Genomic DNA, 15,027 nt, shown 5'->3' with positions numbered 1-15,027 from the left:
ACCTTGGGGAAGACGGGGTTTTCCCCGGAGACAAGTGGCAACCTGTTTGAGCCTGTATTGGCGCTTACTTTCCCCCCAATTATATTGTTTTGCTTTATTACCCTCCAGGGTTATTCCGCAATGCTGTGTCTGCCGACAACCTGCCCGCTAATCTGAGCTATCGCCCGCTCCACCCTCAATATCTTGGCAAGTGCCCCATCTCCTATCCTGTTTCCTGGTCTTTCTAGCTGGGCGTGTTGTCAGCATCTGAAGACCATGTCGACGGGGGCACCGTCGCTGAGCGTGGATCTCACACCACCCTCCAATGGACACAATCATAATCATGGTCACAGTCGCAGCCGTGGCCACTCTCGACCCAACCGCTGGGCGCAACCTCCGCCTCCCCTCTCACAGCCAGCTAGTGCCAGCTTTCCTGAACACCCGGAACCGATCAATGCTGTGAACTCGAGTTATTCATATGGACATACACATCGAGCATCGAGCCACGGTCACCATGCGCACTCGCACTCGCACTCCAATGCACACCACAGTCATAACCATAGTGTGTCATCTCTTCACCATGATGTGCTAGATGACCACCATTTGAAAGACTCCAATGGCGTTTATGGAATGTTATCTACGGATACCACTATACAAGCAAACTATATTTCAGAGAAGACGTATGTGAGCTAGAGTGTGATTGATGAGTAAAAGCTGACCCCAATCATAGCGACGAGATTTTGACCAGTACACTCATCGTGCTTCCGTGGGTGGCGCTTTCTTGGTACCAGAGACAATTTATCCAAAAACAAAAGCTATCCGGCGAAGGTATACCTGGTGCGACAGCGAGTATTCCTATCGGACAAGTTGGTCAAAAGACCTGCCTTTTGACAGCGATCACCCTCATCCTCTTTGGCTGTGGTCAAATACTACGGATCAACTACCAAAAGGCTGGCTCGTCCACGCTCTCATCGGGGAATTTGCCCAAACTAAATGTGAAGAGTGTCCAGGCCTCACTTTCACAAATTGTCTCAGTGGCACTGCCAATATTTGCAGCACTCAAGGTCGGGGGCTTTTTGGTTGCATTCTCACTGCTCCTTGCGACAGCATCAGGGGTCCCAGCCATCATCAATGGGACCTCACACACCCAAGAGAAATACAGTCGAAAGATCCTATCCATTGCCCTGCTAGTGGTTGTTATTATATCGAGTTTCCTTGGGCTGAACCATCCTTGGGACGTATCTCCAGTCATCGGATATGCTGCCCTATTAGGATCTGTGTTTGTTGCTCCTCCCCCATTCCCATCCCTTCGTCGCAATGGACCTATTCCGGAACCAGGTCTCGTTGCTGCACAGAGCAAGGCTTCACACCGGGGCCACTCATCCGCTGTGGTCACAACTGATGCACCGCTGGCCGTTATCGCCGGGTCCTTTCTTGCACTTCTGACCGTCCTTTTCAACCGAGCATTTGTCTTCAGCGTCTCGGAGTTGGTATACCTCCTTATTCCTACGAGTATATTTGCTATTTCTCTCATGGTTTCCGTTCCCCCCAGCCTCCGCTCTTCCAAAAAGACCGGGCTTGCCATTTGCGCCGGGGCTGCAGCATTTCTTTGTTCCCCACATACCCAGGATGACTTGCTCATGTCTTATGCCACCCGGGGTATCTTGGCTACGGCCTCTTTCTTCGCCTCTCGAAGGGATGACACTCATTTGCATCTGGATACGCATGCGCATAACCACACACACAGCCATTCGCATTCACACACTACCTCGGACTCCTCCCGAGTATCAAAGTGGCTTCTCCATAAAAGCGAACCATACCCGTTGCTGCACAGCATTCTCAAGGAGAAGGATTCTCGTAGCATCTTCTACTTTATGTGGTGAGTTATGAAACATAAAAAGCCATCACTCTTGAACTACCGCTAATGTTTTGCAGCCTGAATTTCACTTTTATGCTTGTTCAATTGTCATATGGATTCCTGACTGGATCACTGGGACTGCTTAGCGATAGTATTCACATGTTTTTCGATTGTCTTGCGCTTGTCGTTGGTCTATGTGCCGCAGTCATGAGCAAGTGGCCCCCAAATGCCCGATTCCCCTACGGCTATGGCAAAGTTGATACTTTGTCAGGATTTGCCAATGGGATTTTCCTCATGTGAGTGTTGTCAAAGTGGTGCGTAAATGGCAAAGTCTAACAACGCGCAGGATTATCAGCTTGGAAATCATTTACGAAGCGGTGGAACGGCTCTCATCGGGGAGTGAGATGCATCGTCTAGGTGAGCTATTGATCGTCAGCATTGCTGGCCTCGCAGTCAACTTGGTCGGAATCTTCAGCTTCGAGCACGGTCATGCTCATCACGGCCATGATCATGGCCACGATCATTCTCATGGCAATGAGAACATGCACGGCATCTTCTTGCACATTCTTGCCGATACGCTTGGTTCAGTGGCAGTCGTCATTTCAACCATTCTCGTGCATTACTCCGGTTGGGCTGGTTACGATCCATTGGCATCATGCTTCATCGCCATATTGATCTTTGCCTCAGCCGTTCCTTTGGTTAGCAGCACGGCCAAGACATTGCTACTCACTCTGCCAGCCGACACCGAATACAATCTTCGGGAAACACTAGCGGGAGTCAGCACTTTGCGAGGTGTGGTTAGTTATACGGTGCCTAAATTCTGGCTTGATGATACAGGAGCGGCGTCCTCCGGGCATAGCCATTCTCATGACCATTCCAGCCATGAGAGTTGTGAGCCTCACCATGATCATAGCCATAGCCAACACCATCATGGTCATGGTCATGGTCATGAGCAGCACCACGACCACGGGCACACCCATGACCATGGCCACAATCACGATCACGATCATGATCACGCGCATGCGCACGAGAAAAAACCCCAGAACATTTTCGGAGTGATGCACGTCATCGCTTCTCGGGGCGCAGATTTGGAAGACGTACGTCAACGGACCGTCGATTTCCTCCGAGAGAAAAACATAGATACTCTCGTCCAGGTCGAGCGTGACGGAGATGCACGCTGCTGGTGTAGTGGTGGAAGCAAGGGCTTTTGATTGGTGATCAACCACTTTGAAAAGGAACCCAGGATTTACGGTGCGTTTAATATCGCTTTTGCCCCGGCCGATGTCTATATCTCTCTTGTACAGATAGGATTGGATCGGTTCGCCGAAGAATTACACCAATCAACAGCACATAGTTTTCTCCACGGCGTTGTTCGGAAGTGGAAGGCATATAATTCAATGATTCAATTACGAAATCCAGTTCTTTCTTGCATCACATGTAGGCGAAATCTATCTTGCAATTCTTCAAGGGTGAGACTTGTACGACCCGTTTATCAGGTATGGGCTGTCCTGAATGGATATGCTTGCTCCGAGCCCTATATTTCTCAGGCAAATGGAGTGCAGCTCTGTCTGTGCCCCTTGGGCCAGATCTCTAGGAATTGCGACACGATACTCCTTCAAGTCACACAATCACATTGAACCTCGGCAGCACATTGCGCGAAAATTCAGGTCTACCTTCAGGGCTATTGTGTTATTCCGACAAGAGCGAAGCCCTCATTCCATGTCCCTGGAGGTTACCAGCCTTGTCGGTCAAATTGAAGCCCCTAGCCAACCTGTCGGCCTGCAGCTCTAAAAAAAATAACCTCCAACACCTAGGACTGTACAAATGTAAGAGGAACATTAAGTCCTGTCCTACCAACCATTTGACTTCCATGTTTCAATGAAAGATGCTACGGCATGCTATATACCTTCCGACATTATCGCAACCGCAGCCAATCCTTTGTGTCATTCTTCTACAGATACTTCTCCTATAGAGACCTTAGCGACAATTTGCACCCGAATCTCTTGCCCAACCTATTCAATGTCATCAGCTTCGACCGCGAAATCACCAGATGCCGACGAAGTCGCGCGGGGGGATATGGAAAGATCTTCGAGGGCCATACAGTCTTCCTCACCGGAGGTACTGGGTGCTTAGGAGGTTGTCTCCTGTACAAGCTAGCTTTGCAATTACCGACTCGGAAGATTTTTGTCTTGGTTCGAGGGAACTCCCAGCGAGCCATTGGAAAATTGAAAGAATCGATGCCAAATCATGCACAGGCTATTTTAACCACAAAGAAAGTCGAGTTTGTGATTGGCGACATGAAAACGGTGAACTTTAGTATTGAACCCAATATCCTTGGACAGCTTCAAGACCAGGTGACGTTGGTCATTCATACAGCAGCCAAGATCAAGCTTGAAGGTCCCATTCGTGATGCACTGGAAAGCAATTGCCTCCCTGCGCTGGAAATGGCCCGGATTGCCTCCGGGTTCCGGCGACTGAAACTCCTCGTCCAGATATCTACCTCATATGTCAATAGCCATCTTCCAGATGGTCCAGTTTTAGAGCGGATATATCAATTGGGAGCCGAAGAAGATCCAGAGGAAGAGCTGGCATCCATGTTGACGCTAGACACATCACCGCACGCAGGCAAATTCTCGTCTACCTACACCCAAGCCAAGCATCTCATGGAACGTCTACTGCTCAGCCGCTTCCCTCTTCTTCCAATTCTACTGCTACGGCCAACAATCTTCGGTCCTGCGTTTAGACACCCCTACTCGCTATATGGATCGGAGGACTCCACGCCTCTCACCAAGTTTACTAGGCTCTGGTTCTCTGATCGGGGCGCCACACAGGTTTGGCATGCCACTGAAGGCTACCAAACAGGCACCAATATCCTCGACGAGATCCCCGTGGACCTCGTAGCAAACGCATGTCTATTGCACGCAGCAGCACGAACGACAGGCATTGTCCAGATCGGTTCTCAGCTCTATCACCCGATTACCTTCGACGAGGTCTTTCGACTGGGCCATGAAAATGCCACGCCTAAAGTCCAGCGAGAGTTCCCAAAGATCATCTTCACCGAAGATCGCAGCACACCACAGTGCTTTCTTGCTGAGTTGATTCAAGTAGGGACCCGCAACTGGTTGTTCGATTGCGGGTGGTCCTATTGGCTCAAGCAGGTGAGTGGGCCATTGAGCATGCAGGTGTGCAAGCATGAGGCAGATGCTTTTAATTTGATACGGACTCACAATGGTCTCGGAACTGGAAGGGAGAAAGCTCGGATGTGAATTGAGCGGCAGGGGGGCTAGGGGCTGCAGACTGGCCACAATACTTGTAACCCTGGTGAGTTTCGAGATACCTGAGACATCTGGACAAATATGTTTCCGCAATATACCAACTTCGTATAGTCCACACTCCGCCTATCATAGTACTTGCTCAATCAATCTCTATTTGGTTCATATCGGAGAAGGCCTTCTTTTCTTGGAGGTATAGTCGGTTCAAATAAGCTGAGTTTATTGCACTGGTTGTAAGAGACTCAACAGCCAACAGCTCAAAGATAGAAATGCCACAATCACAATGGTTTTATACTTAAGCAAGATTAAATGTAAACAAAGGAACAAAGGAACTTGGGGAAAGTTGAACCAAAGGAAGGGCTCATATCTATTTCTCAAGGTCCTGTAAGCTCAACATTGCAAAATAATGCCCACGCCTTCGTATGAGCTCGGCGTGTGTTCCAGATTCAACGACCACGCCGTCCTCTAGGAAGCAGATGAGGTCCGCATTCTGAACAGAACTCAAGCGATGGGCGATGGCAACTGTCGTGTGCTGCTTTGCAGCTTGGTCGAGTGCAGTCTGGACTACGCTTTGGGATTCCGAATCCAGCGGCCGAAGTGACTTCATCCAGTAAGAGGACACTTGGCCGTCTCAGAAGGGCTCGCGCAATTGCTAGTCGCTGTTTCTGACCACCGGAAAAGTTGTTTCCCTTTCCTCCGCACATTGTATCGAATCCGAGACTGCATAATCAAGTCAGTTTGCTGCCAGTGATATAAATTTGGTAAATAACTTGCGGGAGGGAATGGATGAAATCAAGGATATGTGCGTCCTTGCAGATGGTTTCCAATTCTTCCTGGGAATACTTTGATGCATCGAGTCCGAGAAGGAGATTATCTCGGATAGTGCCTTGGAATAGTGTAGGCTCTTGATTGACAAGCGCCACTTGATCACGGTATGTCCTCATATCCATTGAGGAGAGATCCCGGCCGTCCATTGCAACAAGGCCGGTGAGTGGATGGTAGAAACGTTCTAAAAGTGCAACAATGGTGCTTTTCCCGCACCCACTGGGTCCAACCAAAGCGATGTATTTACCCTGGTGTACAGTGAGATCGAGGCCATTCAGTATTTGCCGGTCAGGTCGTGTAGGATACGAAAAGTGGAAATTCCTGAATCCAATGTTTCCCTGCAAAAGAGGTTGAGGTTTGCCAAAGTCCAGTTGGGGTTGTGATTGTCAATCCAACAGCCCTTTAAGTCGGATGGCCGAAAGTTTTGCCTTGGCTAAGTCTGGCGAGCTGCTAAATATCAAGCCAGCAGCATCACCGCAAATGTTAACAGCAGCAAAACTCAGGATGAACTGGAATAATTCATATTCCCCGCTGATAACGAGGGTGCCACCATACCATAAGCCAAGGGCAGTACACAGCAAGGGTGCCGATTGTGAGAAGGCGAAAAGGGCCGAAGATGTCAGGCTTGAGCGAATGCTCTTCGAATCTTGTTCAACTAGCTTATTGTGAAATATTGCTGCAACATTGGACTCCCGATTTAGAGATATGACAGTGCGGATAGCCGAGACTGCTTCACTGGCTTGTGATGCTGTTTCTTGATACACTTGACGAAGATGGGCCTCAAGCTGAGCCATGACGCGGAATCGAAGGAATCCGCAAACCAGAAGAACAGGTACTGTAGCTGCACCGACAAGTCCAAGTTTCCACTCGACAGCTATACTAGTGGCGATGGCACCGATGAGAGTTGTGAGTGCCATAATGTAATTTCCAATGGCGTAGCAACCCATGCCCGCCATACTGGCTGGCTCGGTGCTGAGAAATGATACCAGTGCGCCGACACCGTGCTCCTCCATGTCAAAGAAAGACATGTCTTTGTCGAGCAGAGCCCGGAAGGACAGGCCACCGAGACGACGGATAAGCCTTTCTGTACATTTTCCCAGAGTAAAGGCTTGAGCCTAGTAAGCGAAGAACTGTACAAAAGCCAAGACGATGTGCATTCCAGCCCAAAGATTTGTCTCGGACCGAAGCTGCGAAAACTCAGCTTGAGGTTTTGCCAGTGCAACAAGACATTTGGCCAGAAACACTGCCTGGACGGGTGCCCCAGCTCCTGTTTGAATTGAAGCTAGAAACCCCATTGATACCAATGCCATAGAGTCCTTGTGGAAACCATTCACAAACCTCAAAAGGGTCCACATCGAATACTGGTGGCTTGGGCGATCCAAGCTCTCGAAAGAATATGCGTCCTTATGCACTATATCAAAAAAAAGGGCTTCCAGTGACTGGCGGAGGCTCTTTCTCTGTCTCTTCGGAGACAGATTTAGCATTTTGGATGGAAACTTCCAAATAATTCTCATCGTCAAGTGATTCCTTTTCACTCAAGTTGACAGCCTGTGATTTGGCTAGTCGACTATACACTCCATTTTTGTCTTGAAGAAAGTCATGAGTACCTTGTTCAACGAGTTGACCACAAGACAAGACAATGATTTTGTCTGCAGATTTGACAGTTGACAAACGATGAGCCACAACAATGGTCGTTCTCCCTTGAGATGCTTTCTCGATTGCAGCTTGAACAATGGATTCACTCGTCGAGTCCAAGGCTCTGGCTTCGTCAAGAAGAAGAATTCGAGGATCGGAGATGAGGGCGCGAGCGATGGCAATGCGTTGTTTCTGGCCGCCGGAAAGTAACACGCCAGCCTCACCAACAAGGGTATTGTAGCCGTCAGGTAACTGGGTGATAAAGTAGTGGGCATTTGCGACGCGAGTGGCATCGTAGACCCTGTTCTCGATATCTTCCTTGGATGCATCCTCATGGGGTGTTCCAACCAGACCGTACCGGATGTTCTCGAAGATAGTCGTAGCAAACAATGTAGGTGATTGTTGGACCAGGGAAATTTGCTGCCTTAACCAATTTGGGCTCAGTTCTGAGAGTTTGTGTCCATCCAAGAGAATATCGCCAGCAATGGGATCATAGAAACGCTCGAGAAGTTCGATTATGGTGCTCTTTCCAGATCCAGACGGTCCAACAATGGCTGTCGTTTTTCCAGGTTCAATATCCAAGCTCAAGTTGTCTAGAACAACGATATCTGGTCTTGAAGGATATATGTGTCTGACATTTTGCAACTCAATATGGCCAAGCACATTGTCTAGCTTTCCTTCAGAAGGACGACTCGCGATCCCCGGGGTTCTTCTGTCAATGGTGCTGTACAGTCTTGATCCAGCGGCTGTAGCAATAGTGAAGACTTGAAGTGGAGGAACGATACCACCGAGACAAGCGATACCGGTCACTGTCGCGAGGATAATGGTCAAGACATCGACGTACGAGGATTTGCCCGCTACCAGGAAACGCGAACCCATCCAGAATCCCAAACCGATAGCCAGGTAAATAACGGCAAAGACAGCACCAAGCAGGGCACCGGAGATAAGCCTGGCGTTATTTGCAAAACGTTCTGCTTTGGCTAGACAGCTATCGTATCGGGATACGAGCTCAGATTGCGCATTGAGGCCCATGACCGTTCTGATGGATGAAAACACCTCTTCGACAATGGTACCAGATGCTGCGGTCTCTCCCAACCATTGCTGACGATATTTCGTGAGCAGTACACCGGCGGCGGCAAACACGAGGGCGATGCATACGATACTAGAGGCCAGGATGAGCGTCAACCTCCAGTCTCGCATGAAACCTATGACGAAAGCGGCGATAACCGATGCAGAGCACTGTACAGCAACACTGACTTTCTCTGAAATACCATCTCGAATTAAATCTGCGTCGGCGGTGATATGAGTTGATATTTTTCCGGCTCCGATATCGTCAAAGAAGGCAATGTTTTGACTCAGAAGCGCAGCCAAATACCGTTCTCTGATCCGGCTCGATAATATGATACCAGTACGGGTGAATCCGATATTGGCAATGTAGCATGACACTATCTCGCCCAGAAAAAGCTACACAAAATAAATTGTGAAGCGCGTTAATTCGCTATTGGACCTGTCTTGGGATGAAGTCCCAGACCAGCTGTCTTGTATACTGCCAATCAACAAGCCTGTTAACAGCGCCGGCATTGTTGTGATTGCTCCGGCTATGATCGCAGCAAGAAATGATACGCCGATAATGAACAAATCTTTTTTGGTCGCATATTGGAAGAGTTGAAAGTAATTAATCTTTATTATGGAGTTGTAATGTGCTGGGCGAGTATGTCCTGCTCCGATGCGCCTGTCATATCGAATGATGGGTCAGAGTCAAAGGGTGAATGTGAACGAGAGTGAACATAATGCGAGAGAGTCAACTGCGAGAAACGATTAATCAGTGATCCTTCGCCCCACGATCTGCCAAGGTAGCAGGGTTTACACTAGGCTTTCTCTTTTTATTGCAAGGGTTTCAGTCACATAGCGCGTAGAGCCTCAAAGGGAGCTCTCCATTATAGCGTTGCCTATATAAAAAGCTCCTATATAAAGCTATGTATTCTTCAAAACAAGAACAAATTCCAAGGCACACCTAATGTAAGTTGAATTTCTATACAGAATCCGCTCGAGAACAGGCAGAATTAACTATCTAATAACCATCAACCCCCATAAAACGCCGTTTACACCCCCGGGGCCCACATGGGGAGTTGTGGATTAGCACCATCTTGGCAGTCGGCTGATTTCGGTGGTTTTATCAGTTATGTTTGGCTCATAGTGATCCGAATAGCCCCCTTTAACAGGGGTATATTAAAACGCATGTATGTAGCAAAGATAGAGGGCCAAGGCCAATGAAACCCTGTTCTACCGTTTTTTATGTCGTCTTATGCGTGTACCCTTGTTCGAACTATCACGAAATGATAATTAGTCTGTGAGACACGTCACTTGGATATGTACCTCTTGAATTAGAGCTGCAATTAATAAGCTGGCCTTCGTAAATATTATTTAAAGACAAATTGTTCCATAGTATGCATTCCATCTAGAGAGTTAACTTTTAGTGCTCCAATCAGGGCTAGGGGCGAATAAGTATGTGTAATGTTCAACGCGATTGAATTGCTGATGAGTCTATAGACTATACAAGTTAAATACGCCGTGATTCAACATTCGATTAAAATTGTATGTCATGTACAATACAAACTGACTAGTACACAGTAATAGGACTGGTAGTGATACATGAGCCTGGCTTCTTCAACGTTACCCTCTTTCTCCTTGTTTTCTTCTTTTTAACATTTTTATCATATGAATGGGGTATTCGGGCTGTACATTGCATTGTACAAGAGTTGGGGCAATACATAGTAGGTTGTTGAAGGTATAATCTGGTCCCTCAGGGAATCCTGCGCGGATATCAGCTATTTAGGCTCCAGATTGGTCGTTGACGATCTGGTTTTGAACGTTTCATCAGAGTCCCATCTTTTTTTGGGGCCAAGCCAAAGCGTTAGCCCATTCTATATCTCCGGGGTGCAACACATCCAATAACTCGGAGATCAATGCCCGGCCCGAGCCTCGAGCCCACCAATGCTGGCCATCAAGCTCCCCAAGCAACACAGCCCAGTGCATGAGGATCAACAATGCTAAAGGCTGTCGGCGTCGCACATTGTCCACAAACTCCTTGTCAATCACAGCGAGCCAAGCCAGGACGTTGGCAGGGTCAACAGAATTGGCCACTCGGGTTGAGAAGTGCCGCAAATAGAGAATAGCATCTTTGTTGACCTGATGCTGAATGGGATCAATACTGGCGAGGGTCTCGTCATTCAAAGTATCGAGTCGCTCGAGGGCAGCCCCCGTGTCGCTATCTAGACTGACTGATCCAGGATCCCAAGGGTTTTTTCGACGGGAGAATAGCTCTAATTTGATCCAAGATGCACCAATATGATGGATCTTTCTCACACCTTGCAAGAGTTCAAATACCACGACAATATTCTCCGTTATGCTTGAATTTTCTCCGCGGGCAGCAGTGACTCTTGGAAGAGCAATGCCTATAACGGTGGTGACGATGGACTGTGCCAGCGCAGCCTCGCAGTTCATTGGATTGATACTGTCAACAGCTGCTCGATATGGCGCAAATGTGAGATTGTGATATTGCAAGGCGGTGTCAATGTACACCAGCGATTCCGGTGGCTCAATTGTGGCGGCAATATGAAGAGCGCCCAGGGCCAAAATACCATTCATTAGAAAATCATACTGAAGGGCCAGGCGAGGAATGGCAATTTGCCAGACATAATACTCCGAGTTGGAAGAGCAAAGACTCATAAAGGTTTCGGTGGAAAACTTATGCATAAGCTCTAGATCCCGCACCCCTGAAGTGGTTGGAGAAAAGGAAGCTGTTGGGCTAGGGATCCTTGGCCGCAGGGGAATTGGATCTATAATAGCCAACGGGGCCGGGGTCTCGCTTGTTCGTGAATCGGGCCGAGACGGCGCCCTTAAATATGTGCATGAGAGTTCCCGCGAGATACAATTGGAGCACGGTGGCCCCTTTTCGTCACACTGCTGCCGTTAGTCGCGTCATTTGATGGAGCCCGAAGCGCAAACTATGGGGCCGTCCTGAACTTCCGTCACTAACCTTGACGCGACGTCTCTTGCACTGGTCGCATCCTTGGCGAGATTTTGTATGCGCTCGGCGAGGAGGCATCTCGGAAACCTCGGTACCTGAGGGTCCATGTAACCGGTTTGGCTCGGACTCTTTCAATATGTGGACGAGTCCAAGCGCGGGAGAGAAGATAATATGAAGGTGTCACGTGGACTTGCAACTATAAAAAGACTATTCACGACTTTGTCTTGGTTTCCCTCTTATATACGAAGTACTATGGGTTTATCTTTGTACGGAGTACAGAGTACAATTTCTGCCTTTTGTTTATTTGTCGGATCATTCTCATTTGATATTCCGTTGCTTCGCCTCCTGTCCCCCCACGTCAGCCAATATACACACGTAGGCATCAGCCTTAGCATGATCACATCTGTCAATAGAGCCCTAGAGAGAATTTGAAACTATGAACTTTGGTCCTGATCGACATTATCTAGGTTTTATAGATTCTAGAAGGAAAAAAAAGAAAGGAAAAAAAAAAAGATCTCCAAAGAGATCTCGGACCAAAAACCGCAATTCTCCGACAGGATCCAAGCGTATATAGAAAAAAAACAAGTGGATCCGATGTAAGCGACATGGGACCCGTGGACAACGAAAACGAGAACGAAAACGAAAACGGGTAAGAACGATCATAAACAGCCAATAGCAATACATTTGGGGGGCGGTTTCATCCTGTGTCGAGGTGTTTAATCCAATTTAGGACTCCACTTGCTGGTTGTTGCTGTCCCTTGGCGTTGACCTTCCCCGAAATTTGATAATTTGTGATTTGATGTCAAATTCTCAGTTCAAGACTTGAGAGGTGTGAGACTACTCTAGACCCTTTTTTCTCTTTGGGTCTTACCATCTCACTCCTAGAACTTACACCTCTCACTCGGCTCCCTCTCTCTTCATTCTCTTCATTCTCCTTCTTCCTCTCCTCCATCTCTCTTTCCTTTGACAACACATATTTCGTCCAAACATGGCGAGCTACGCGACTTGCTCTGAAGTAAGCCCACTATGCCCCGTTGAACTCACGACATACGGTTATTACCCCAGTTTCGGCGGAAACATCTTCTTCACCGTCTTCTTTGCTCTACTCGGAATATGCCAAACGGGACTCGGCGTCTATTACCGAACATGGACATTCTTGGTAGCTCTCCTCATTGGCACATTTATGGAAATGGCCGGATACATTGGCCGGGTTCTCATGCATGATAACCCATGGTCTGGACCTGCATTCAAGCTTCAGATCGTGTGTCTGGTGCTGGCGCCAACCTTCGTCGCGGCGGGTGTCTACTTAACATTGAAGCATATCATTCTGAGCTTGGGACCCGAACACTCAATCTTGAAGCCGCGTCTTTTCACCTGGATCTTCATCGGATGCGATATTGGATCTCTCATTTTGCAGGCTGCAGGAGGTGGTGTCGCTGCGGCTGCTGGCAATGACGACTTCGCAATGCTCAAAGCAGGCGACAACATTATCATCGCCGGTATCGCCTTCCAGGTTGCAACCATGGTTGTATGTGGATTCTTTGCCGTCGTCTTCTTCTGGAGGGTCTTCAAGCGTGGTGATGGCTTCTCGGGTGAGAAGAACCTCGATGTTTCACCAATTGCACCAAAGTGGATGCCGTTCGTCGTGGGCGCCGAGGCCTTTGCCTACCTCACAGTCTTGATTCGATGCATTTATCGGTAAGAGCCAATGTTCCGAGTACACACAAGACACTTTACTGACCACGGTATCTAGTATCCCGGAGATGGCTGGTGGCTGGGGTAACCCGCTGATGCAGAAGGAGAATGAGTTCCTTGTCTTGGATGGAATGTAAGTGGCCACTTGGTTCGCTTCAAAGCTATGGAAAATCTTATCTGACGTGTCATTAGGATGATTGCTCTGGCCTGTCTGGCCATGACCATCTTCCATCCCGGAATCTTCCTCCCGTCACTGCGCTTCGCACCCAAAAACCGTACATAATCGCCTTCTTTTCTCTTGGTTCTGCGTGTCATCTTGGCGGTCATCTTGGCGTTCTTTCAAATTCTGTCTTTCCAGCATTTTGCCTACGGCAGAATATATTCGGCTTAATTAGAGCGTAATGAATGGATATCGAAAAGTCAATATCACTCTACCTTGGTGCTGGATTTACGTTAAATATTCTGAAGTTTCTTCGGAAATAGATTTAATCCCAACCCAGTGAAACAAAGATATCAGGATGAAACTCCAGCCCTCATGAAAATCGCAAATAAATGCACCGCAAAGGAACCTGAGATGGAGAGCATGGCAAAGCATTGCTCACTCTATGCAACAAGGAAGGGAACCACCGCTCGCCGCGGTACATTGAACAAGAAAAGAAGAAAGAAAAAGAACCCCGGCAACCCCATGTTAAATCAGATCATAACCCACCATCTTAAATTGCCGTGAATAATTAAATCGTGTCCTAGTCGTCCAACGTGAGACGGACACACCGACGGACGCGCTTCTTAAACTCCGCAGGGTCCTCACGCCATAGGCGAGCAGCCTCCACATTCGCCGGGCTTTCATCGTTCGGGCTGGAAAGCATAGAAATGACGGAGAGTAGGATCGTCTCGGGGGTTTGCACGGGGGACCAACGTTCCGCAGCCGACTCATAGCCGTACTTGTCCTCCTCGGGTGGGTGCAGAATGGAAATGCAGACGTCGCCATTCTCATAAACTATCAAAGTGTAGTAACTTGTGAGCAACTTGTCTGCGAGAAATAATTCAACCGGAACCACATACTATTCGGATGGAAGATGGGAGATTCAAACTTCATTTTTGGTGGCCGGTGAGGATATTCTGTTGGGAAAGAGAGACGAGCCCGGAAGAAACCACCTATTCAAGCAAACTTGTCAGTATTTCTTCAACACACTTGTGGCAGGATGGCATATATCCCCAGGCGGGGTTGTGTTTGCCACAGCACCAGCCCAGGAACCCGAGCTCAAATCCAGGGTATAACAAAACCATAACCTACCACCATACAGCTTCACATCGTCTGATATCATGAGCATAACCTCCCATTCGAAAACGTTGTTATCAACCAAGCCGCAACTAATGCCGGGAATGTCCTTATCGGACTGCATCTGCTGCAGTTGGCGGGACAGCATGCGCCCGGCGGGAGAAGTCGCCATGCTGATAATCGGGGAAGAGAAAGCAGAAAGAGGAAGATGTGAGATTCAGTCGATATCCGGAGCAGATTTCAATGTCAGGAGGACAAAGAGGAGAAGGTGAGGAGAAGGTGAGGGGCGCAAAAAGAAATGAAGGCGGTAAGGCTAAAGCGGGGTTTAAATGGCTTAGATGGGGAGGCGGTATACACTGTGGGCACATAATCAGCTATTATACGGAGTACCTTGTACACTGATTAGTGGACCTTAGGAATGTCATGATGTTTGGATCTCGTAGTTCATTAGGAC

At 48.3% G+C, this 15,027-nt stretch overlaps 7 protein-coding genes across 7 annotated transcripts; 3 read left to right on the top strand and 4 right to left on the bottom strand.

The window, feature by feature from the left end:
* Positions 1 to 255: 255 nt before the first annotated feature.
* Positions 256 to 3,048, top strand: N7455_012682 (metal cation transporter MSC2; the record flags this gene model as incomplete). Its single annotated transcript, XM_040961665.2, has 4 exons — positions 256 to 659; positions 710 to 1,858; positions 1,915 to 2,133; positions 2,184 to 3,048. 4 exons carry the CDS (start codon positions 256 to 258, stop codon positions 3,046 to 3,048), a joined length of 2,637 nt encoding a protein of 878 aa, XP_040807910.2.
* Positions 3,049 to 3,732: 684 nt separating this feature from the next.
* N7455_012681 (uncharacterized protein) lies at positions 3,733 to 5,103 on the top strand (the record flags this gene model as incomplete). Its single annotated transcript, XM_040961654.2, has 1 exon — positions 3,733 to 5,103. The coding sequence occupies one exon, from the start codon at positions 3,733 to 3,735 to the stop codon at positions 5,101 to 5,103; it is 1,371 nt and encodes a 456-aa protein (XP_040807919.2).
* Positions 5,104 to 6,320: 1,217 nt separating this feature from the next.
* On the bottom strand, positions 6,321 to 6,962 carry N7455_012680 (uncharacterized protein; the record flags this gene model as incomplete). Its single annotated transcript, XM_040961640.2, has 1 exon — positions 6,321 to 6,962. One exon carries the CDS (start codon positions 6,960 to 6,962, stop codon positions 6,321 to 6,323), a length of 642 nt encoding a protein of 213 aa, XP_040807924.2.
* Positions 6,963 to 7,350: 388 nt separating this feature from the next.
* Positions 7,351 to 8,769, bottom strand: N7455_012679 (ABC transporter ATP-binding protein; the record flags this gene model as incomplete). The annotated part of the gene is made up of 1 exon (XM_065606944.1): positions 7,351 to 8,769. One exon carries the CDS (start codon positions 8,767 to 8,769, stop codon positions 7,351 to 7,353), a length of 1,419 nt encoding a protein of 472 aa, XP_065460110.1.
* A 1,677-nt stretch (positions 8,770 to 10,446) lies between these two features.
* N7455_012678 (Zn(II)2Cys6 transcription factor domain-containing protein) lies at positions 10,447 to 11,733 on the bottom strand (the record flags this gene model as incomplete). The annotated part of the gene is made up of 2 exons (XM_040961666.2): positions 11,609 to 11,733; positions 10,447 to 11,532 (listed from the first exon to the last, which is right to left on the bottom strand). The coding sequence occupies exons 1-2, from the start codon at positions 11,675 to 11,677 to the stop codon at positions 10,447 to 10,449; spliced, it is 1,155 nt and encodes a 384-aa protein (XP_040807932.2). The 5' UTR covers positions 11,678 to 11,733.
* Positions 11,734 to 12,587: 854 nt separating this feature from the next.
* Positions 12,588 to 13,577, top strand: N7455_012677 (RTA1 domain-containing protein; the record flags this gene model as incomplete). The annotated part of the gene is made up of 3 exons (XM_040961628.2): positions 12,588 to 13,297; positions 13,353 to 13,427; positions 13,487 to 13,577. The coding sequence occupies 3 exons, from the start codon at positions 12,588 to 12,590 to the stop codon at positions 13,575 to 13,577; spliced, it is 876 nt and encodes a 291-aa protein (XP_040807918.2).
* A 460-nt stretch (positions 13,578 to 14,037) lies between these two features.
* N7455_012676 (putative ubiquitin conjugating enzyme) lies at positions 14,038 to 14,745 on the bottom strand (the record flags this gene model as incomplete). The annotated part of the gene is made up of 3 exons (XM_040961647.2): positions 14,038 to 14,291; positions 14,357 to 14,449; positions 14,589 to 14,745. 3 exons carry the CDS (start codon positions 14,743 to 14,745, stop codon positions 14,038 to 14,040), a joined length of 504 nt encoding a protein of 167 aa, XP_040807929.1.
* Between the last annotated feature and the right edge of the window lie 282 nt (positions 14,746 to 15,027).

This window comes from Penicillium solitum (assembly GCF_028829755.1).
Source record: "Penicillium solitum strain IBT 25940 chromosome Unknown utg000009l_segment0_segment0, whole genome shotgun sequence".
NCBI lineage: Eukaryota > Fungi > Ascomycota > Eurotiomycetes > Eurotiales > Aspergillaceae > Penicillium > Penicillium solitum.
Note: the sequence above shows the minus strand (reverse complement) of the source record. Positions and strands in the feature narration are given on the sequence as shown.